Source organism: Poromitra crassiceps (assembly GCF_964638095.1).
Source record: "Poromitra crassiceps genome assembly, chromosome: 13".
Lineage (NCBI taxonomy): Eukaryota > Metazoa > Chordata > Actinopteri > Beryciformes > Melamphaidae > Poromitra > Poromitra crassiceps.
This window is the reverse complement of record NC_139644.1, coordinates 46,166,353-46,191,203: the sequence shown is the minus strand read 5'-3', so window position 1 is coordinate 46,191,203 and position 24,851 is coordinate 46,166,353. Positions and strand designations below refer to the sequence as shown.

Genomic DNA, 24,851 nt, shown 5'->3' with positions numbered 1-24,851 from the left:
ACCGATGGGTTCCCGGATTGTACTGATGCTTACCTGTAGATGAGTAGAACAGACGTGTTTGGCCAGATTGGGCATACGGCTTTAAAGTAAACCCTATCCTGCTCCTCTCAGCAGAGAGAAGGGAGATGAAGAGCTGCACTGAAGAGCTGTGTTTATATCAGAGAGAAGGAGAGAGAAGGAGAGAGAGAGAAAACACGGAGAGCTGTGTTTATATCAGACAGGCAGAGAGAAGGAGAGAGAGAGAAAACCCGGAGAGCTGTGTTTATATTAGACAAGCAGAGAGAAGGAGAGAGAGAGAAAACCCGGAGAGCTCTGTTTATATCAGACAGGCAGAGAGAAGGAGAGAGAGAGAAAACCCGGAGAGCTGTGTTTATATCAGACAGGCAGAGAGAAGGAGAGAGAGAGAAAACCCGGAGAGCTGTGTTTATATCAGACAGGCAGAGAGAAGGAGAGAGAGAGAAAACCCGGAGAGCTGTGTTTATATCAGACAGGCAGAGAGAAGGAGAGAGAGAGAAAACACGGACAATTCATAAGCAAAATCCCTTGGGATTCAACTGGATTCAACACATTTAAGAATGGCTTTACCAATAATCAACCCACTTTGTATCATATATCATCTCTGTAATAGAAGCACATGGGCAGTGTTTACCTTCTCTCTCTGTTTTCCTCATGGAGAAAAATGCTCCCTTTCTCCGCCTGCAGAAACTCCGCCCCCACCACCTGCAACTCATTAAGGCTCGTTAAGGCTCTCTATAGAGAGCCGCAGTAACGAGTCCGGAAATCATCGATGCTAACAGCCCTGGTTCAACACAGTTTTCGCCTATGGGAGTTTTGAATGGGTTTTTGGCGCGATGCTTCTAATAAGCTCTCTGGGCAACGCTGGCTTAATCAAACGCGAACCAGATGGTAGTAACATCATCTTCACACATGAAGACCACTTTTATGAGTTTTGAAGCTTTTATGTGCCGTTAAAAGGGCGGCTAGCTAGCAAACGGCTAAATGGGACTACACTGTTGAGTCGATGGGGATATATACGTCAATAACGTCATCACTCAAAGGACGAACACGGAAATTCTCTTTCCCTCACCTGGTTCAGCCCCGTTCAGCCCGGGGTAATCAGTGCACACATCAACAAAAGTCCAGGTTGAGTGCTGACGTGACGTGGAAGCCTATGCGACAGTGTGTAGTTCTGGATTAGCTTAGCACGAGCTTTTTACCTCTAGGGCTCGCATTTACGCTTCAAAACTCATGAAAGTGGTCCTCATGTGTGAAGATTATCCCGCTGAACCTTGGTTCGCGTTTGATTAAACTTGCGTTGCCCAGATACCTTATTTGAAGCATCGCCCCAAAAACCCATTCAAAAATCCCATAGACAGAAACAGTGTTGAACCAGGAAGTTCGGGACTTCCGCATTCAGCCTACAAAAATACGTCATCCCTGCGGCTCTCTATGGGATTCTCCCTGGATGTGCGCATACTTAGAAAATAAACAATAACAGCCGCCCTCGGAGCAGATTCCACGTCTCGAGCAGAACCTCAGCACTTCCATTGTGATGCGTTGTGATGTAAAATGCGTCACGGAATCAGTGGTGGATAGGCTTGAGTCCAGACCCTTAACGCTACGTTCACGCAGGGAACCTACGCCTTGCCTTGCCTTGCCTCAACCCACGCCTACGCCTGCAGACCTTGAGCTGGGCGTGAACCTATTACACGCTTTTGCGATCACACCGCACACCTTTGCACGCTGAACCTGGAGCCGAGTCACAAGCGCCTCTCCTCTCTCCCGACTGTATTTTTTCATGTGTGGTCCCGAATTATCATGGGTAGGTAAAATAAATCTGATATATTTAATGTTCTATTGATGCTGGATATGTATAACCAGGTCTGACTATAGTCGGACCTTTTAGAGAGGTAATCTTGCAAGAATATGTGCTGGCAGCCTGGCACAACAACATTGTCCATCTTGCTTCTTCGGTCGCTATTCTCTCTCCTGAAGATTTGTTTGCCGACGGGGAGAAAGCCCCACGTGATAGCCACCCGTCAATCTCTCTCTCTCTCTCTGCTCAACACTGTTGTAGTAACTCCATTTTATTTTGAAATTCAGTTGACTTTGCCATTTCCCACGGATATTGTCGCGTTTTTCTTTCATGGCTTGACAGAAGAAGCCTGCCTGCACGCGCCTAGTCGGCTTCAAAATAGAACTCACGCCTAAACGATAAAATCGGCAAGGCTCAGGCGAGGCGTGGGTACACGCAGGGTTCACGCTCAGGCGCCCAGTGTACACAGCCTCGTTGACTAAAACGGACGCCTATTTAAAAGCGCGGGTAAAGGCAAGGCTTCGGTGCCCGGTGTGAACTAAGCCTAATGAAGGATTAATTGGGGAGCCTGGTTACCAGACTAGTCCCCCCCTCCCTCCCGGCTACTCTGCCTCTGATTGGCTAATCTAACCCTAACCAATCTCACTCCTCATGCCTAAAACCTGGCCAATGCCAAACCAAGGAAGGCACGTACCAGCCAATCACAGGCAGAGTAGGCCGGGGTCATTCATGTCGTCGCCATCTTAGGAAAAGACCTTTGCTCCAGTCTTTGAGTTGACTTGCAAGCTATGGAGCTCTCTGTCTCTGTAGCTCTACCTCTCTCTCGCAGGAAAAACACTACTGCTTAATCCACACGAAGTAGGAGTCGCAACTTTTCCCGCACGACCTCCACGACCACCCCTTCTCCAGGTTCTCCGATACCTCCATGAGAAGATACAGCTTGCATAGCAATGTAAAGGAGATACCTCCATAAGAAGGAACAGCTTGCATAGCAATGTAAAGGAGATACCTCCATGAGAAGGAACAGCTTGCATAGCAATGTAAAGGAGATACCTCCATGAGAAGGAACAGCTTGCATAGCAATGTAAAGGAGATACCTCCATGAGAAGATACAGCTTGCATAGCAATGTAAAGGAGATACCTCCATGAGAAGGAACAGCTTGCATAGCAATGTAAAGGAGATACCTCCATGAGAAGATACAGCTTGCATAGCAATGTAAAGGAGATACCTCCATGAGAAGGAACAGCTTGCATAGCAATGTAAAGGAGATACCTCCATGAGAAGGAACAGCTTGCATAGCAATGTAAAGGAGATACCTCCATGAGAAGGAACAGCTTGCATAGCAATGTAAAGGAGATACCTCCATAAGAAGGAACAGCTTGCATAGCAATGTAAAGGAGATACCTCCATGAGAAGATACAGCTTGCATAGCAATGTAAAGGAGATACCTCTATGAGAAGATACAGCTTGCATAGCAATGTAAAGGAGATACCTACATGAGAAGGAACAGCTTGCATAGCAATGTAAAGGAGATACCTCCATGAGAAGATACAGCTTGCATAGCAATGTAAAGGAGATACCTCCATAAGAAGGAACAGCTTGCATAGCAATGTAAAGGAGATACCTCCATGAGAAGATACAGCTTGCATAGCAATGTAAAGGAGATACCTCCATGAGAAGGAACAGCTTGCATAGCAATGTAAAGGAGATACCTCCATGAGAAGGAACAGCTTGCATAGCAATGTAAAGGAGATACCTCCATAAGAAGGAACAGCTTGCATAGCAATGTAAAGGAGATACCTCCATGAGAAGATACAGCTTGCATAGCAATGTAAAGGAGATACCTCCATGAGAAGGAACAGCTTGCATAGCAATGTAAAGGAGATACCTCCATGAGAAGGAACAGCTTGCATAGCAATGTAAAGGAGATACCTCCATGAGAAGGAACAGCTTGCATAGCAATGTAAAGGAGATACCTCCATGAGAAGGAACAGCTTGCATAGCAATGTAAAGGAGAACTGTCTCGCTGCAGGGAAGTGTCTGCTCCTCTCTGTACGCGTCCGATGAGAGAGAATCATCATCAACGATATCAGACAATAGTTTGCCTCAGCTGACACTGGACACTTTGTTTCCCTCGTTAAAATACACTCATTATCTGATTTGTTTTGCAATTAGCGTTTGATGAAATCCTCTTGTGTCTCTAATAATGATGAAATCCTCTTGTGTCTCTAATAATGAATAATAATAATAAAATATAGCCGCAAGCGGCGATGCGGGGTCCAAGCTTCTGGTGACTTGGGGGTTATATGTCAGATAATATTAATATAGACACTGAATTGCACATTTAGTCAGAGTTGATATGTGCACATATATGATATGTGAGTGATGACTGCACAAGTGTGATTTAAGCTGTGGTGATGGGGGCTTTATATAGTACCAGGAGAAGGGCATTTATGATGTCATTTATGATGTAATTTATGATGTAATTTATGATGTCATTTATGATGTCATAACTGACGTCGTCATAGAGAAGGTGACAGTCTTGTGACATCACTGATGATGTCATCTATGATGTCATCTATGATGTCATCTATGATGACATAGTGTCAAAGTTTAAACATTTATCATTTCAAGACGGTTTCACGTATCCAAATTCTTTATACAACTTTAGATCAGGGAAGTCCAGAGATGACACAGAAAAAGTTTGGGCTCATTCGGGCAAATGGCCTAGGACGAGTTCGTTTTTTTTTTTGGAAAATCTAGCAGGCTTAAATGGGTGTGAGTTATGGGTCAATACGCAAAAGGGTCTGTTATAGCGCCACCATCTGGCCAATATGGCTAATTTTTTGTCTCTGAGCAGTGGGGCACATTTCCAACCTATGTGCAAGGTCTGGCTACTGTAGCCCTTACGGTTTTTGACGTGCATGCTGTTTTAGGGCAGAATAATAATAATAAACATTACAGATACAATAGGGATCCACGCACTTCGTGCTTGGACCCCTAATGAGCTTTCTGATTCATGGGAGGAAGATGCAGCAAAGCTTTCCACTGCTAAGTGTCATGTAGGCTAACTAAATACATTACATTACATTACAGAAGGCATAAAGAAGGCATTAAGGCAAGTGTATTGAAGTATAGCACAGTTCCTACACAGAGACAACTCAAAGTGTATTGAAGTATAGCACAGTTCCTACACAGAGACAACACAAAGTGTATTGAAGTACAGTATAGCACAGTTCCTACACAGAGACAACTCAAAGTGTATTGAAGTATAGCACAGTTCCTACACAGAGACAACTCAAAGTGTATTGAAGTATAGCACAGTTCCTACACAGAGACAACTCAAAGTGTATTGAAGTATAGCACAGTTCCTACACAGAGACAACTCAAAGTGTATTGAAGTATAGCACAGTTCCTACACAGAGACAACTCAAAGTGTATTGAAGTATAGCACAGTTCCTACACAGAGACAACTCAAAGTGTATTGAAGTATAGCACAGTTCCTACACAGAGACAACTCAAAGTGTATTGAAGTATAGCACAGTTCCTACACAGAGACAACTCAAAGTGTATTGAAGTATAGCACAGTTCCTACACAGAGACAACTCAAAGTGTATTGAAGTATAGCACAGTTCCTACACAGAGACAACTCAAAGTGTATTGAAGTATAGCACAGTTCCTACACAGAGACAACACAAAGTGTATTGAAGTATAGCACAGTTCCTACACAGAGACAACTCAAAGTGTATTGAAGTATAGCACAGTTCCTACACAGAGACAACTCAAAGTGTATTGAAGTATAGCACAGTTCCTACACAGAGACAACTCAAAGTGTATTGAAGTATAGCACAGTTCCTACACAGAGACAACACAAAGTGTATTGAAGTATAGCACAGTTCCTACACAGAGACAACACAAAGTGTATTGAAGTATAGCACAGTTCCTACACAGAGACAACTCAAAGTGTATTGAAGTATAGCACAGTTCCTACACAGAGACAACACAAAGTGTATTGAAGTATAGCACAGTTCCTACACAGAGACAACTCAAAGTGTATTGAAGTATAGCACAGTTCCTACACAGAGACAAGAAAGTAAAATAGATATTTGACCCCTCGCCTAAAGGAAAGAGATTCACTTGGTGTTACTTCTTGGTATTTCCAGTCGCACTTTAGTGAGTGCATCCATATGTCTATTTTCTATCTCTTAAGCTGACAACTTTCACATCTCATCACTAGGGGTGGGGGAAAAAATCGATTCACCTAAGTATCGCGATTTTTAATGTCACGATTTTTTTAATCGATCTTTTATTCCAGAATCGATAATCGCAATTTTTTTTTTTTTTTTTTGGGTGCTTGCAGTCAGGCCACTCACTGAACAGCAGGCCAGACGCCGCCTACTGGTTTACTAGTGGTTTTATTACTTTATTAGTTAGTCTGAAGTAATAATTACACTTCAGGGTTAAAGTGGGTGCATCTCATTGTAAAATTGGACTTCAAATGGCCCAAATCTGGCTTCAAACGGCCCAAATTGGGCTTCAAACGGCCCAAATTTCACGCGCGTCGGCCCATATCGGCCTGGCCTGCTTGGTATCTAATGCCCGGCCTGAATTATGATCCCAGTCCGCCCCTGTTTTTAACTATATCGCCCAGCCCTACTCATGATATAATATACAGTCTCTAGTGTATGATTCAACTTTTCCCATGTTCTAATCTAGTGTAAAAAAGCAAACAAACTGAAAAAATAAAAGAAAAAAATAAACAAAAATCGCAATAAATCGTAATATCGAATCGCAATAATCGTAGAATCGCAATACTTAAGAATCGCAATATAAATCGAATCGGCACCCAAGAATCGTGATAGTATCGAATCGGGAGATAAGTGAATCGCCACAGCCCTACTCATCACTGAACTTTCAGATGATTTCTTTCTCTATTCATCAGATCACATCTCACTGTCAGCCAAGCTTATTACAGCTTAGCTTTCTGGGTTTCGTAGGTTTATCTCTCTGACCTGGCTACTTTCAGATCTCACCGCTAACCTGACCTGGCAACTTCTTTCAGATGCTAACTTGCAGATGATTTCTTTCTAGACTCTAAGCCCCCCCCTCCCCGTGGATTTTTATTATCTTTATCAATCAAAGATGAGATCATGAAGGATTCTTAGAAGGAGCTTTAAACTTCCAGCAGTGCTTCAATTCTCAATATAGGTTAAAGCCAATTGATGAGCTAAGCCTTACCTCATCAAGGGGATAGGAAACTAAAATAGAATACAACAGGTATAAAGTAATAAAATCACATCTAAAATAAAAATAAAAAGATATGAATGAAATATTACTGTACAGATCAGTAGGCAGAGGTGAACATAAAAGTCTTGAGCCTATTTTTGACAGGAAGAACTGTGCCCAAATGAACCATAAAGCCACTGTTTAACACAGAAGCTTTTCTCTCTACAGATTTATACGTGCATATTCCCTATAGAGACTTATATGCTTTCCACCCCCTCACATCTCATCAAGCGCTTCTGTTTTAGCGCTGACGTCTTCAAACTGCTGATGGCTGACCTCAGGTTCCATTGAGCTGCGACGTGGAGCTTCTCCCCACACGTTAAAGCACAGCCAAGCGCTACGTGGATTTTGATCATTCGATTTGTGCGACTTCCACCCCTCATAGGTGTGACTCTGCCCACGGGCTGCGAGTCAACGTGGGCGAGCGATGGAAGCAGAAGCACCAGAATTTGCATAAAACTTCCATAAAGTTATTTTGTGTGTGTTTTATGGACGCAGCAGCAGAGCTATCAAGAGACTGTTTCTGGAAATAGCTGAAAGCTACAGTCTGTCTGTCTTTGCTCTCAGACGACCATGTTCCCACGGAGGTCGTCGTCGTCGTCCATTTTTGCAAGGTAGCAGGAATTCATCTTCCCGTGTCTCTCATAGCCGCCAGAGTCAGAGCGCAGAGCGAGTTGTGTGCAGTGCATTAAGTTGGGGATCAGTGTGTTGCTCGAGGGCACTTGGGCAGGTAGTGCAGGTGTGATACCAGCCTATGGATGGTGTCGGAAGTCAAATCAACAACCTTTCAGAGTGAGCCTGTGTTCTTCAACTGCCACATGCCTTTTGGGCAAAATGCAAGAGATTCAGTGAAACGCCCCGTCTCTCTCAGCTGCTTCAAAATGTCAACTTCTCAGCAGCTACAGAAGGAAATGGTTCTTAGCTTGACGACCGTGCAGGTTTTGAGTTGATATAACTGGCTTTGAAAAAGGCTTCATAAACCCATTGCTGTTTTTTCCCATAGAGATGATAGAGGAGCGTGTAATCCTTCAATTAGCATGTAAATCTCTACATCTGGAGTCACAAGACAAGCCACGGTGGTGTATTGTATCACGGTTTGTTGATATTGATGAGCATATATTTGCTTAAAATAGCTACAATCCCTGTGAAAAATATGTAGCCTATTATCTAACTACATTGGGAGAACATCAATTTGTATATAGGTTGAGAGCCCCGGTGTGTGTGTGTGTGTGTGTGTGTGTGTGTGTGTGTGTGTGTGTGTGTGTGTGTGTGTCAGTCATAGGCACATGTTTATGCATGACTGTCACAAGCCCTGATATGTGGTTGCACTTGGTATAAGAGGATTGGTGGTGAAAGTGTGCTGTGCTGTGACGCATGCTGCTTGACTGAATGGTGCGTTTCATATCTCCGTGTTCCGTTGCACGCTTACAAATTCATGCTGACAGTCTATCTTGAACGCTCATTTTGTCCCGTCTTCCCATGTGACAGGTGTGTCATTAAGCAATGAGACTCAAGAGGCGGTGATTTACAGCTACTGTACGGGGTGTTTAACGCACACCCGGGCCGTAAGCACATAAGGTTTCTCACCTGGTGGTGGTTGGGGGCCCAAATGTGTGTCGCAGGGCCGTTTTGAGTGGGTCACGGACGCCTGGGGGGGGGGGGGGATCCAAATATCCCCAAATGTTGTTGTCTCGACTTGTTTTCGAGAAAGAATTCAGATTATTTTTTTTAACTTGATGAGCATCACCAGTTTAACTTGTTAAAAAAAAACATATAGGCCTGTAATTCAAGATAAGTCTGCCTTATGTCATTGTTTTTGTAGTTTATTTCATGTTTTTAACATTGTGTATTACTGCACTATTTTTTGTACGACACATTTGAGTGGTATAAAAAAGGATATATATATATATATATATATATATATATATATATATATATATATATATATATATATATATATATATATATATATATCAGAATCAGAATCAGAATCAGAAAGACTTTAATGATCCCCGGGGGGAAATTGGGACAAGTTACAGTTGCTCGTTCACATAACAGATAGCATAAGATAAAATAAAATACACAGTAGTAATGCGATAGTAAATAAGCAGAATGAGAAGAAGAAGAAAGAACACAACATAGCATGGAATAAACAGTATAACAGTATAAACAGTAAACAGTATTAAATGCAATAGGAGCAAAGAAAAAAAAAAGTGGAGTACGTCTAAGTAAGCAATACGTAGAGTAAGTATACATTACGTGCCAATTGTCATTATTGCACACTGAACATATATTATTCGGCCTGCCCCATACGTTACACGTGGCTCAGCCATGCACTTTCCAGTTAGCCTATCTTTATTGCACACTGAAGTTATATTATTCGGCTTGCCCTATACGTTACACGTGGCTCAGCCAGGCACTTTTCCAGCGTCTCCGAGGTGCTCTTTTAAGAGAGGCATTAAATAGACCAATGGCCACAGGCAGGAATGACTTCCTGTGCCTCTCTGTGTTGCATCTGGGTGGAATCAGTCTCTCACTGAATGTACTCCTGTGTTTGACTAGCACGCCGTGGAGTGGGTGCGAGTCATTGTTCATGATGGAGCGTAGCCTGGATAACGTTCTCTTCTCTGACACCGCAGTCAGAGAGCCCAGGTCCAGCCCCACAATGTCCCTGGCTTTACGGATCAACAAGTCTGTTTGCATCCGCTGCCTTCAGCCTGCTACCCCAGCACACAATAGCATAGCATATATATATATATATATATATATATATATATATATATATATATATACCGTAAATTCCGGACTATAAGGCGCACCGGTGTATAAGCCGCACCTGCAAAGTTGACTATTTTTTTCTTATATAAGCCGCACCGGACTATAAGCCGCGGGTGTTTTAATGGTATTTTTTTTTGTTTTTGTTTTTGTTTTAATGTTTAATTACCATAAGTAATGCTCCCATTTATTAACATTTCAACAAAACAACATAACACAACACCACCTGTGTTGTTATTTACAGTGCACACAGTGTCATACAGTGTCATACAGTGTCATACAGTGTGGTGAAAAGAGGGCAAGAGAGGAAATTAAAACAGAAGTGGATTTATAGTTAGAAAGAGTGCTAAAAAAGAGAGATTTTTTTTTTTTTTTTTTTTTTTTTTTTGAAAAAATCCATAGATAAGCCGCACCGTTATATAAGCCGCAGGGGCCAAAAAAGGCCCAAAAACGGGAAAAAAGGTGCGGCTTATAGTCCGGAATTTACGGTATATATATATATATATATATATATTTATATATATATGTACATGTATATATATATATATATTTATATACATATATTTACATTAATCTATCTATGCGTTTGTCCCCCATCCCCCGTCTTCCACAGCTGCCTTGGGAACGCTGGATTTTGAGCTGTGCTATGAGCCGAGCTCCAGCGAGCTGCACTGCACCGTGCTGCGGGCGAAGGTAAGCACAGAGCTCCACATCACACAACGTTTTTGTAGCTGCTGTCTTCCCCTCATGGTGGATTGTCAACAGGTGCAACCAAAACATTAACAAGGGCCTACATGGATTGGCAGTTGGAAACCCTCATTGCACCTACTGTATGTTACTTCCTGCCTTTTAGAAACAAAATGGCTGCTGGTGAAAAAGGCCCATGTCTCTGGAGGGCTTCTCTGCAGTACCTACAGCACTTTCCTCCTGTGTCAAGCTGAGACACACTGAGGGGTGAGACCCTCTTGTCCAGTGGTGCACAGATTACAAGTACAGACAATCACAAAATAACAGCAAAGAGGAAATGAATGAATAGGCCGAACAAAAAAGACAAGTACATCATTTTAAACGGGTGCAATAGAGTTCTGCAGGACTGGCTCCTAAAACGCCTGGCTCCCTCATCTGGAAGTCAATGGAACTTTTGCATGGGGATTTTGGTTAAACGCCAAACAAAGGTTTATGAAACTGAGACTGTCTGTGGTTAACAAAGGTTTATGGAACTGAGACTGTCTGTGGTTAACAAAGGTTTATGAAACTGAGACTGTCTGTGGTTAACAAAGGTTCATGAAACTGAGACTGTCTGTGGTTAACAAAGGTTCATGAAACTGAGACTGTCTGTGGTTAACAAAGGTTTATGAAACTGAGACTGTCTGTGGTTAACAAAGGTTTATGAAACTGAGACTGTCTGTGGTTAACAAAGGTTTATGAAACTGAGACTGTCTGTGGTTAACAAAGGTTTATGAAACTGAGACTGTCTGTGGTTAACAAAGGTTTATGAAACTGAGACTGTCTGTGGTTAACAAAGGTTTATGAAACTGAGACTGTCTGTGGTTAACAAAGGTTCATGAAACTGAGACTGTCTGTGGTTAACAAAGGTTTATGAAACTGAGACTGTCTGTGGTTAACAAAGGTTTATGAAACTGAGACTGTCTGTGGTTAACAAAGGTTTATGAAACTGAGACTGTCTGTGGTTAACAAAGGTTTATGAAACTGAGACTGTCTGTGGTTAACAAAGGTTTATGAAACTGAGACTGTCTGTGGTTAACAAAGGTTTATGAAACTGAGACTGTCTGTGGTTAACAAAGGTTTATGAAACTGAGACTGTCTGTGGTTAACAAAGGTTCATGAAACTGAGACTGTCTGTGGTTAACAAAGGTTTATGAAACTGAGACTGTCTGTGGTTAACAAAGGTTCATGAAACTGAGACTGTCTGTGGTTAACAAAGGTTTATGAAACTGAGACTGTCTGTGGTTAACAAAGGTTTATGAAACTGAGACTGTCTGTGGTTAACAAAGGTTTATGAAACTGAGACTGTCTGTGGTTAACAAAGGTTCATGAAACTGAGACTGTCTGTGGTTAACAAAGGTTTATGAAACTGAGACTGTCTGTGGTTAACAAAGGTTTATGAAACTGAGACTGTCTGTGGTTAACAAAGGTTTATGAAACTGAGACTGTCTGTGGTTAACAAAGGTTTATGAAACTGAGACTGTCTGTGGTTAACAAAGGTTTATGAAACTGAGACTGTCTGTGGTTAACAAAGGTTCATGAAACTGAGACTGTCTGTGGTTAACAAAGGTTTATGAAACTGAGACTGTCTGTGGTTAACAAAGGTTTATGAAACTGAGACTGTCTGTGGTTAACAAAGGTTCATGAAACTGAGACTGTCTGTGGTTAACAAAGGTTTATGAAACTGAGACGTTTGTGTTCAGCAAGATAATCCTCACAAATGAACAGCACTTTTCTGATTTTTTAAGCCTTTTCTGAAAATCTTCATTTTTGGCATTCACATTTAGGCTATGCTTCAAAAATCATAAATCATAAAATCCTGTTACCTGTAACCCTTGTGTGTTTGGGGCCGAAGACCCAACATAACTGTCAGAAAAAGATATATGATTCCTGTAGCTGCATGTTAGTAGATATGTACAGTATGTGGCCTATGTCGTTTATAGCCTAGTTAGAAATCTCAATAATCAGGGATGCAAATAATGCAGAAAGTAATGTTTTATTGAAAGTGGAGGATACAGCAACCTTACTGAATGGTAGCTTTCATTGCCAATCAACACTGCATGCAAAATGTCCATCTTCTGTCAAACAGTAGCCTATGTATGTTTTTTTTTTTTACCTAGTTGTTATACACTCACACACACGCACAAGATGAAGTTAATTTTCTCTGTGAAAAGACAGACAGGCAGGCAGTCGGGATGTCATGTGTGGCGATAGTCAGAGCCTTGCCTACAGCTGCTGCATCCTAGCTAGCTGGATGCACTGCTCCTGCTAGCCTGCTAGCTGGGCAACAACAGGTGCTGCTAGCTAGCAGGAGCACACCTGGTAAAAGTGTGTCTAAAAAAAGACAGACGTTCTGTCGTTAAATGTACATCATCTGGTAGAAATACATCACTGAACATTACCTTGTGCTTGCCTCTTGCCTTCTTCAATTTTCTTCTTTTTCGTTTTTTCTGCACCAGACGGGGGGGGGGGGGGGGAGGGGAAAACAAACGTGACAATGATGACGCCCTATCAGTGTCAAGCAAGCGTGTAGAAGCCAGCAGCCATGGTGGTTGCCAGGTCAGTTAAACGATTGTAGTAAAATACCCAAAATTAGGCTAGAAGGAGTGGTTTAGTAAACTCCTCCTTTGTATGTTAATATAGTCTCCACCTCCTCCCTCTTGGGGATTAAATAGTCGACACCCTTGTAACAGGAAGCATGACGGCTACAATAGTGTAGCGCGGGGAAAGGTGGAGTATTATGGGATAGCTAGTAGTGTGTATGTCTAACTGTATCTGTCTGTTATGTTGTTCTGTGCATGTGGGGTTTGGGGTTTTGGAGTGGCAAGTGAAGGGAGCATAGGGCCAGTGGGTGGAGACTAGGGGAGGAAGTGGGAATGGTCGGGAGAGCTGTGTGAAGCTGGAAGAGAGTAGACGTGCTGGGGAGAGCTAGGCTAGGCTAGGAGAAGCTAGCGAGGTGTTGGCGTGCCTGCCTTCATGTGTGTCTGTCCGTTCACTAAATAAAGAGTTTGATAAGCCAAAGGATCTGCCTCGGTGTGCGCCTCAGTCCGCCACATTGGTGTCAGAAGTGGGATCGTTTTAGCTTAAAAATCAGGCTCGACTTAGCGTTAGCAGTTAGCCGTTTCTAGCTAGCTGCCATGGACGACCACAGGGGAATGGCACGTGACGGAGCACGCCGGGAGTTGACGATAACTCCGGAGCACAGCTGGTGGTCTGCCAACTTGGGGAAGATGGAAGCCCGTTTGTTGAAGGGGGTCAGACAGCTGTTGGAGGCTACGCCTGCCTGGGCAGAGAAGTTGATGCAGCTAATAAAAGAGGCCACTCTGCACGGTGAGCAGCGGCCGGAGCCAGCACGGACAGCTTGTTGGACTTGTGGGAGAGTGGGTCACTTAGCGAGAGGGTGCCACTACGGGTCCAGGAGAGGGACCAGACCCAGGGAGCAGAGGTTTTGGGCGCGTCCAGGTGTCTGCTGGACGTGTGGGACATGTGGACACTTGGCCAGAGTGTGCCCCGACGCTTTCCGAGATCAAAGGACAGTGCGAACGGAGGGAGGTCCGCCTAGAGGAAGGGTGAGGCTCTGTTGGACGTGCCATTCGCCGGAGCACTTGGCTAGAGAGTGCACTGAGACTGTGGGGAACGGAGGAGACACACAGTCTGGGGAGGAGGTGAGCAACCAGAGGGAAGAGCCGGTTCTTCAGGTCGGGGCGATTGTGTTTCCTGAGGTACCAGCGGTGCAAATGTCGGAAGAGCCGGCCCAGTCCAACTGCTCCACACCCCCCGCTGGTGCTGTGCGGAGGCCCGGGGTGGAGAGTGAGATGGCGTCCATTTGTGTTCCCACCGCTGACCTGAGCTCGCCGCCCCCTGGTGGAGGGCGAAAGGACAAGCGTCTACAGGTGGAGGATGAGAACGTGACTATGGGGGATGTCGATGTGGAGGAGTGGATACGCAGACAGGCGGAGGACGCTAGCGTTGGACCGGTGCGCAAGTGGGTGGCGTTCGGACGTCGGCCTTCCGTGGAGGAGGTTGGCATGTGTTCAAGTACCACGAAGGGACTGTGGGAGTTGTTTCCGGACCTGAGGGTGTGGGAGTCGGGGATTCTGGGGTTGGAAGGGCGCGGGAAGAGTGGCAGAGTCGTGGTTGTGCCCAGCTGCCTGCGGGGGTTGGTGCTACGGGGGGCGCACAGGGGCCGCAGCGGTCAGGGGCATCGCGGGCCTGAAGAGACACTCAGCCGCCTTTGTCGACATTTCTACTGGGTGCAGATGGAGGAAGAGGTAGAGGACTACTGCCTTTGCTGTATTGAGTGCGGTGCGGGGAGGGGGGACAAAACTGTTGAGTGGGGAAGGGTAGGACCACCTGTGCCATGGTAACATCAGAAACGGAGATGGGCTAGATGCACGTGGGACTTGGGGATGTGATGTGCGGGGGGGGAATAAAAGGGAATAAAAAGGGGAAATGTTCTGTTTAAAATGTAAAATGTTGAATGGCTTATAGTGTTGATGTAGGGTTGTTTTGGGGTGTCATTTGGGGGCAAATGGTTTAAAAAGGGGGGGGCAGTGTAGCGCGGGGAAAGGTGGAGTATTATGGGATAGCTAGTAGTGTGTATGTCTAACTGTATCTGTCTGTTATGTTGTTCTGTGCATGTGGGGTTTGGGGTTTTGGAGTGGCAAGTGAAGGGAGCATAGGGCCAGTGGGTGGAGACTAGGGGAGGAAGTGGGAATTGTCGGGAGAGCTGTGTGAAGCTGGAAGAGAGTAGACGTGCTGGGGAGAGCTAGGCTAGGCTAGGAGAAGCTAGCGAGGTGTTGGCGTGCCTGCCTTCATGTGTGTCTGTCCGTTCACTAAATAAAGAGTTTGATAAGCCAAAGGATCTGCCTCGGTGTGCGCCTCATTCCGCCACAATATCATAGGGGGATGTAGTGAATACTTCCATGCACATGTTCAGTAATAAATCATGGATTCTTTTAAGCAAATAGTGTTGGTTATTTAGTAAGTAAGTTAATAGAAATGTGTCACAACAGATAATAGGCTACTGCTTTGATGGACACCACACTCTGTCATACTACAACTATAATGCAACACAACTTCAGACAACACTTTGATTCATTGATTTAATTGGTTGGGTTTCTATAGTGCCAAGGCACTCAAAGCACTTTACATATCAGGGTGTCCGTGTGTGTTGGGCCTTTGTGTTGGTGGTGAAGCTCTAGCAGTTTACTTGGAGCTGGTGTACTTGGTGACGGCCTTGGTGCCCTCGGACACGGCGTGCTTGGCCAGCTCACCGGGAAGCAGGAGACGCACGGCGGTCTGGATCTCCCTGGAAGTGATGGTGGAGCGCTTGTTGTAGTGAGCCAGGTGAGACGCCTCACCAGCGATGCGCTCAAAGATGTCGTTGACAAAGGAGTTCATGATGCCCATGGCCTTGGAGGAGATGCCGGTGTTGCGATGGACCTGCTTCAGCACCTTGTACACGTAGATGGCGTAGCTCTCCTTCCTGGTCCTGCGCCTCTTGCCGCTTCTTGCCTTCCTTGCCCTGCTCGCCTTCTTGGTCACGGCTTTCTTGGAGCCCTTCCTGCGTGCTGCCTTCGACCTCACTTGTTTAGCCATGATGAGATCTTGATGCTTGGAATGACAGAACCGCTTTATTTATAGGCATGATGTCATCACCAATGACATCACAATTGCTTCATCAGTGACATCATCAGTGATGTCATAAATCACTGATGATGCCATAGCCACTAATGATGTCATAGACATGGTGACATCATCAGTGATGTCATGAATCCTTCTCTGCTGAGGTTATAAATTGAATGAGTCTTGCTTATAGCCCAGCCAATAAAGCTTGAACCTGTGGCAACAACATAGAGGGACGTTTTCACCTTTTGTGTCTCCCTGGGACCCAAACTCACAAAAAACATATGGTAATGAGTTGCCATGACGACCAGTTGGCTTTTTCTTTCTTTCTTTCTTTCTTTCTTTCTTTCTTTCTTTCTTTCTTTCTTTCTTTCAAGATTCAATAGTTTATTGCCATATCAACCAAAATTGATTGGAATTTGTCTTGGCATATGCTCAAACAGACAAAACAATCACAGTAACAGACCATGAAAGTCAGACAATACAACACATCTGCTGCAATGTATAAACAGTAGAGGAACATGCAATCAAAAACAACTGCAGAATGCAAAACAGTATGCAATATAGGGATGGGCATCGAATTTCGAATTTTCGAATAATCGTTGTTATTATCAAGGTCGACTTTTATTATTGAAATTCGAAATTCGAAAAAAAAAAAAAATGTTTCGTTTTTTTGTTTTTTTTAGTGAAATGTTGCATTGTCTCCCCTGATTCTAAGTATAGTCGAATCGCTTGGTTTGAGCAAGTAAAACAATTTTTATAAGCATTTTAAGCAAGGTTTATGGAAAAATGAATGGCGGATGAAATCCCATGAAGAGGGAGAGGGGGTGACTTTGGCACCCCTTTGGCACTCAGACCTGAGCCTACTAAATATTTAATGAACCACTCATGATTGTCAAAACTGTTTTTTATTTTCGAAAATGTCAATGTCATGTAACATGTTCTTTACTTCAGTGGTGCAATGCTTGTTTGAGCTAAAAATCCACAGCAGAAGCTTTTTATATTAATTAATAAAGCCGTAGACCTAGAATCAGGGGAGACAATGCAACATTTCACTCACACAAATTTTTATTTTATTTTTTTTATTTTTTTTACATTTTTTTTTTTTTTCCCGAATTTCGATTAAAAGTCGACTTTGGCCAGCGAATTTCGAATAGTGTTTTTGCTAGAAATGCCCATCCCTAATGCAATACAGTGTACAGTGCAGGGTAGGCACAGGCGGCTAGTGCAACAAAAAAAAGTGCACGATGCATTAAAGTGTCTGGTGCATTAACACTTTGAGTGCCACGGCCCTTGGGCAAAAGGTGCTGTACTGTGCCACATAGGCCGCAATGCATTTTAAAACAGTTATATAATTTCTTTAATAATTACTATGTAAACACTGAACACGCACAAATAACGATGAGACTCTCTTCTATCACCTGCAAAAAAAAGTTTATTGATCCCATTTTCCGTTCTTTAGTTATGAGCCGGAGAAGATAGCTTGATTTGACCGAAAAATAATTTTTTTTCTAGAAACCTGAGATATTCAGCCTTTTGTGAAAGGAAGCATTTCAAGCACATCATTGACTCATTGCTAATATTTTCTGATGTAATGACACCTCAAAAATAATTTCCTTCAATAAAAGAGTGAAAACAAAGGAATTTTGTTTGGCCAAATAATATGTTTTAGCTGCAACCAGCAGCGCTGGCCCCTGCGTGCGCAGACCCTACACCTTCATGCTGGTCTTGATTTACTGCTGGTGGGCATCAGATAGCCTATTCTAGCTTGTTTGCTCTCTGTGCATCAGCCTGCTGCAGCTGCCTGGGTCTGTTGTATGCTGTAGTGTCCTGCGTGCCCCACCTCCCCCCCTCCTCCCCCCCCCCCCCCCCCCCCCCGTTGTGGGAGGAGTGTCTCTCTGCTCTGCTCGGCTTTGCTGTGAGTGTGTTTGCTCTGCGTGTGCTCAGCACTGAGAAGTCCGCTACATCCAGCTTTTTTACAGCCGCGTGTACCAGCTCCCATGCTTCCACTTGAGAATAATAACAAATCCACGGCTGATCATGCGAATGGGCTGTTGCAGCGTGCTCAATTGTGACAGCAGATTGGCTGCTGTAGGGGCACAGCTATCGTTATGCTTCAATGAAGCAGCTGCATACGGACGGATGCGATGCGATTTCCTTTTCCCCAACGACTTCTTCTGTGTGTTTTACTCCACTTTCTCTCATCTGGAGTGCGCTGTCGCCACCTAAGGGTTCTGTAAAATAGGTTAGACACATTCAATAGCTCTCATATTGTAAGAGGCGATGTAAGAGGCATAGATCGACACCCCCCCGTCAAAAAAACAATTTCGAGTTATTGACGCCATTTGGCGTCGCTGGCAGCCTACGGTAAATTTCTAATGACGCCATATGGCGTCGCTGGCACTCAATGTGTTAAAAGACTAGGGGGTCAAATTAAATTGGGGTGGTGAACTGAACTGAGGAGGAGTTAAGGGCCCTCACTGCTTCAGGGTACGAGCTGTTACGCAGACGAGTAGTTCACTGCTTCAGGGTACGATCTGTTACGCAGACGAGTGGTTCACTGCTTCAGGGTACGAGCTGTTACACAGACGAGTGGTTCACTGCTTCAGGGTACGATCTGTTACACAGACGAGTGGTTCACTGCTTCAGGGTACGAGCTGTTACGCAGACGAGTGGTTCACTGCTTCAGGGTACGAGCTGTTACGCAGACGAGTGGTTCACTGCTTCAGGGTACGAGCTGTTACGCAGACGAGTGGTTCACTGCTTCAGGGTACGATCTGTTACGCAGACGAGTGGTTCACTGCTTCAGGGTACGATCTGTTACGCAGACGAGTGGTTCACTGCTTCAGGGTACGAGCTGTTACGCAGACGAGTGGTTCGGCATTTGATGCTGCGTACCCTTCTTCCCGAAGGAAGGGGGGCAAATAGAGCATTGGCTGGATGGGAGGGGTCCCTTATTATCTTCAGCTCTAGCTTCAATATGCGCTCGTTATAAATATTGCATATTCTCGGCAAATCCTTACAGATGATCTTCGATGCCGTTTTCACGACCCTGTTCAGCTCTTCTCTGTCTTCAGCTGAACAGTTACCAAACCAAACTGTGATAGAGAATGTGAGCACACTCTCTATCATAGCTCGGTAGAAGTGACACATCCCTATCTTTGAGACTTTGAATTTCCTGAGTTGCCTCAGGAAGAACAAACATTGACGTTCCATTTAAGAGAAGAGGAAATCGTGGAATTTGAAACTTTCCACCTTCTCAACAGCCTGATCATTTATGATTAAAGGCTGGAGTTCAGCTTTGTTTTGGCGGAAATCCACAATCATCTCCTTTCTTTCTTTACTCTCATTGTCGCCTTGAACGGATTACAAGTACCTGCATGTTAAGGTGATTATGAACACTCACAGGAGAAATGGTGTGGCTCAGGTTCCTCACAGGAGAAATGGTGTGGCTCAGGTTCCTCACAGGAGAAATGGTGTGGCTCAGGTTCCTCACAGGAGAAATGGTGTGGCTCAGGTTCCTCACAGGAGAAATGGTGTGGCTCAGGTTCCTCACAGGAGAAATGGTGTGGCTCAGGTTCCTCACAGGAGAAATGGTGTGGCTCAGGTTCCATATGAACCATAGAGGGAAGAGAACAGTAGCAGCCTGTGGGGAATAGACATGGAGAGTGAATGTGTGTATGATGTTGGGGCAAGCAGAGGAGATGATCCTAACTCCTGCTGTCAGTACATTTTGTATCCCTCATTACCTCAAGTGATTTCTTTACCCTGGTACGCTAATGATCGCCCCCTCCTGCCCCTCGTGGCAACTGCAGTTTTTTTTCTTTCTGTCTTTCTTGCGGTAGTGAGGAAGGAAGCAGTTTCATGCCTGGATTAGTGCATGAATCCCCCTCCGCCTGCTGTGTTGGTACTTTCTTTGAGAATAGAGGAATGCCTGCAGCCGGTGGACACTTCTGAACTACAAACACACCAAAAAGAATACGAAGAAGAAAAAAGGAAAAGCATTCCACTGTTATTGGTTAACTAAGCCTTAAGGGACAGCATTCAAAGTCAGTGTTTTATTTATCAAATGCATGGTCATATTGAACAATGGAATTCGTCGGACAAGGCAAGCAACAACTACGTTGTAGGCATAAGCAAAACAGTCTAAGATACAGTAACAAAACTTTAATATTTGATTTTTTTTTTTACTGAATCTTGTTGATGCTACAATTCAGACAGACATGTCTGCTTGCAAGCAGACAGACAGACATATAGCACCTGGCCAAATATTCTCTTATAAAAGTGGCTAAGTGGCTCGTGTCTGTGTTTGGCAGCGGTGCCTGTCATGATTGTGATGTCATCAGGGAATCAGTGATGTCATCAGTTATGTCACTTGAGCAATTGTCATGTCATCAGTGATGTCACTCGAGCAGTTGTGATGTCATCAGTTATGTCACACGAGCATTTGCACGATGGCGCCTAGATGGGTGGGCGGCGGTGTCTGTCTGATTTGGTACTCTTAGGGCCCTTTTTTATTATTTTACTTGGCTTATCTTTAATCTTCAGAAATGTCTATGAGTTAAACAAATAGTGCAATGGGGCTTTGTAATTATGGGGGCTGGGCTCATGTCAGTGGCGGAGATCCAGTTGAGTTCAGGTGGGTTCAGGAGGAGGTAGTGGGGTGTGTTCGTAGGGACCTTGGTGGAAGCTGCTTAGGGCCGTGTTTGTGAGGCTGACGGCAGTTGGGAAGAAGCTGTTCTTGTGGTGAGAGGTTCTGGTCTTGGCAGACCTCAGTCTCTTGCAGAGGGGGAGTGTTTTGAAGCGCTTGTTGCCATGGTGGGAGGGGTCGGCCATGATCTTATGCGATCGCTTCAGTGTCCTGGCTGCATGCAGGTCCTGGAGGGATGGCAGGTTGCATCCGATCACCTTCTCAGCACAGCAGATGATGCACTGCATGCAGTCTGTGAATGTCGTTGAGAGTGGCAGCAGCACACCAGACGGTGATGGATGTGTAGATGGACTGTAGATTGATTGTTGCCTTTGGCACTTTGAATGTCTTCAGCTGAGGCACAAAGTACATCCTCTGCTGTGCCTTCTTGGTGAGAGCTCTGCTGGGGCTGTGTTCCTCCTGTCATCCACAATCATCTCCACTGTCTTTTGAGCATTTAACACCAGGTTGTTTTGACTGCACCAAGTCAGTTATGAGAGTGGTATCATCCCGCTAACTGCAGGAGCTTGATGGACTGGTGACTGGAGGTGCAGCTGTTGGTGTACAGTCCGAAGAAGTATGAAGAGAGGACACTGCCCTGGTGCTGATAGACCGAAAGTCAGTTATGTGCTTACCCAGCCTCACGTGCTGCTTCCTGTCAGTCAGGAAGTCTGTGGTCCATCTGCAGATGGGGTCGGGCACGCCCAGCTGGGAGAGTTCCTCCTGTAGCAGGGCTGGGATGATCGTGTCAAAGGCCGAGCTAAGGTCTGCCTGTTAATGAGCCTGTTGACATCTCTCCTGAATGCAGAGTGGTGTCGGGGGATGGGTAAGAGGTGGGCTGGAGCTGTTTGGAGGGGGCGGGGTCACGTGGTGCAGGGGGCGGGGTCACGTGTTGCAGGGGGTGGGGGTGAGCATAATGAGACGTGTTGCAGGGGGCGGGGTCACGTGTTGCAGGGGGCGGGGTCACGTGGTGCAGGGGGTGGGGGTGAGCATAATGAGACGTGTTGCAGGGGGCGGGGTCACATGTTGCAGGGGGTGGGGGTGAGCATAATGAGATGTGTTGCAGGGGGCGGGGTCACGTGTTGCAGGGGGCGGGGTCACGTGTTGCAGGGGGTGGGGGTGAGCATAATGAGATGTGTTGCAGGGGGCGGGGTCATGTGTTGCAGGGGGCGGGGTCACGTGTTGCAGGGGGTGGGGGTGAGCATAATGAGACGTGTTGCAGGGGGCGGGGTCACGTGTTGCAGGGGGCGGGGTCACGTGTTGCAGGGGGCGGGGTCACGTGTTGCAGGGGGTGGGGGTGAGCATAATGAGATGTGTTGCAGGGGGCGGGGTCACGTGGTGCAGGGGGTGGGGGTGAGCATAATGAGACGTGTTGCAGGGGGCGGGGTCACGTGTTGCAGGGGGCGGGGTCACGTGTTGCAGGGGGCGGGGGTGAGCATAATGAGATGTGTTGCAGGGGGCGGGGTCATGTGTTGCAGGGGGCGGGGTCACGTGTTGCAGGGGGTGGGGGTGAGCATAATGAGACGTGTTGCAGGGGGCGGGGTCACGTGTTGCAGGGGGCGGGGTCACGTGGTGCAGGGGGCGGGGTCATGTGTTGCAGGGGGTGGGGGTGAGCATGAGACGTGTTGCAGGGGGCGGGGTCACGTGTTGCAGGGGGCGGGCTCAGGGATGTATTGTCTGTCGAAGCGGGAGTAGAACTCATTCAAGCGGCTGGCTAGATGAGGCATGTAGCATGTGATCTCTCTCCAGCCTGTCCAAACAGAGGCTGAGTCATGTGATCTCTCTCCAGCCTTTCCAAACAGAGGCTGAGTCATGTGATCTCTCTCCAGCCTTTCCAAACAGAGGCTGAGTCATGTGATCTCTCTCCAGCCTGTCCAAACAGAGGCTGAGTCATGTGATCTCTCTCCAGCCTTTCCAAACAGAGGCTGAGTCATGTGATCTCTCACCAGCCTTTCCAAACAGAGGCTGAGTCATGTGATCTCTCACCAGCCTTTCCAAACAGAGGCTGAGTCATTGTCCGAGACCTGCTGACAGAGATGTTGTGAATACAGACGTTTAGCAGCTTGTTTTGGTTGATCTAACCTGAGTTTGCTCTCTTTAAACCACTGTTTGTCTCCACTTCTGAATGCCTCATAGCACTTGTTCTGTTATTCACAGAAAATGATGTAGGATGTGACTGCATCCGTATATTCATCCAGACTGGTCCTGGTCACTGTTGACATCGTAGGAACAGAGACCTCTGCCTTTCTTTCAACCACACCACCACGTCTCAGCCGAGCAACGGCCGGTAACGGTAAACGTTGCTGCTCATTCTGATTGAAGGCTCTGGTTTATGGGCCCTCTGAGATCTTGGGCCCCTGGGCCTGGGGCCGGTCGGCCCGTTCGGTAACACATCGCTGCTATTGAAGGACCAGCAGCTAGGGTGATGGCATCTACCATCTGGTGTGGCACTTTCTCTGATGTGGTATGGTATCCTATTGAACCTGTTGGGCTTCCTTAGCTCAGTCTTAATGGAGGCAGAGGCTGGATAATGAGGTGAAGCCAGTAGAGACAGGCTAGCCTGTGGTGTCACAGAGTCACTGGGAGAGGCGAGATGAGGTAGGTCACTCTGACGTAGCTGCTCCTCTTGTCTCCTTTTCCGTTTGTGTCCCGTTTCACAAGAAATGGTTGTTCTCTTTTCTTTCACCTTTCCTTCCACCCTCTTCTGGAGGGGCATCCACACACGCTCTGTCCAGCGCTTGTGTAGCATCTCTCTCTTCCTCAGCTCTGCTGCGTCCTGCCGGGTCAGGAAAGTCTCCACCTCCTTCAGAAAGTCATGGGCTGTGTCCAGTGGAGGCTGGATAATCACTCTCGCCTGTTGATTTTCATCCTTCACCTTTGCCTGCAGCCATCTGAGGGAGGTGTGACAGTTGACATGGGGGCCCTGGGGCAGCCCATAGGCCCTGTTCCTAGATCTGACGCTGCTGGTCCTCATCTGCACACCTCCCTGAGACACGGTGCTCTCTGATGCATATGAAGCACCATCCTTCAGATTTCCCATCTGCTCCCTGCTTGTCAGGGGATATGCTGGGGGCATCTTCTACTTGTGAGAGTAGCCAACCTCCCAACACTTATATAGCATCAGCAGGGAAGGATTTATGACATCACTTATGATCAGGGGTCGAAAGAGTACCGACGAATCCTACTCAAGTACAAGTGTTGTTACTTAGTGAAAATTAACCCAAGTACAAGTCAAATGAGTAGTCCAGGGAATTATTCAAATAAGAGTAGTGTAGTTTGTCAATGAAGTGTTCACTTCACATGTGGGCGGGCACACACAAGGGTGATCATCACTCAATGATGACATCATCACGCATGGCATCACCGAGAACATCACAATTGCTTGAGTGACATCACTGATGAAACCACTGATGAGATCACTCACTGATAACGTCATCACCGATGACGTTCAAGTGTGAATGTAGAATACGCTCCCCTAATGACACTAGTGCAGTGCCCGTTCATTGACTTATGACCTTATCAATGATGTCATAGCAGCATGAGCTCTGATTAGGCTATCTAAGATGATGTTATAGCAGCAGGAGCTGTGATTTGTCTATGTAAGATGATGCCATAGCAGTGTGAGCTGTTATTGGTCTATGTGCAGTGCCTGTTCAGTGAATTCATCAGTGATGTCATAGCAGCAGCAGCTCTGATTGCTCTATGTACATCTGTGATTGGTATTATGTAAGATCAGCAGTGTGAGCTGTGATTCAGATTCAGATTCAGATATCTTTATTTGCCATTGTGTAAAACACATAGGAATTTGTTTTGACATTGACAGTGTGCGCATTTCTTAATCTTTTTCACATATAAACAACAAGACAGCACACAAACATAGCACAGTGCAGGAGGTATAGATATAAAGTGCAGATTGGTCTATGTAAAAT

At 45.6% G+C, this 24,851-nt stretch overlaps 1 protein-coding gene and 1 pseudogene across 2 annotated transcripts in view; one reads left to right on the top strand and one right to left on the bottom strand.

The window, feature by feature from the left end:
• The window catches only part of doc2a (double C2-like domains, alpha), a gene marked incomplete at both ends in the record, with an annotated part of 147,162 nt that overhangs the window by 47,068 nt on the left and 75,243 nt on the right, over nucleotides 1–24,851 (top strand). The window contains one exon of the mRNA XM_083650127.1: nucleotides 10,492–10,571. Coding sequence (XP_083506253.1) covers nucleotides 10,492–10,571 — 80 coding nt within the window. The remainder of the gene's footprint in view (nucleotides 1–10,491; nucleotides 10,572–24,851) is intronic.
• On the bottom strand, nucleotides 15,813–16,205 carry LOC310787837 (histone H2B 1/2 pseudogene; annotated as a pseudogene). The gene has a single exon. The product of its transcript is annotated as a histone H2B 1/2 pseudogene (transcript).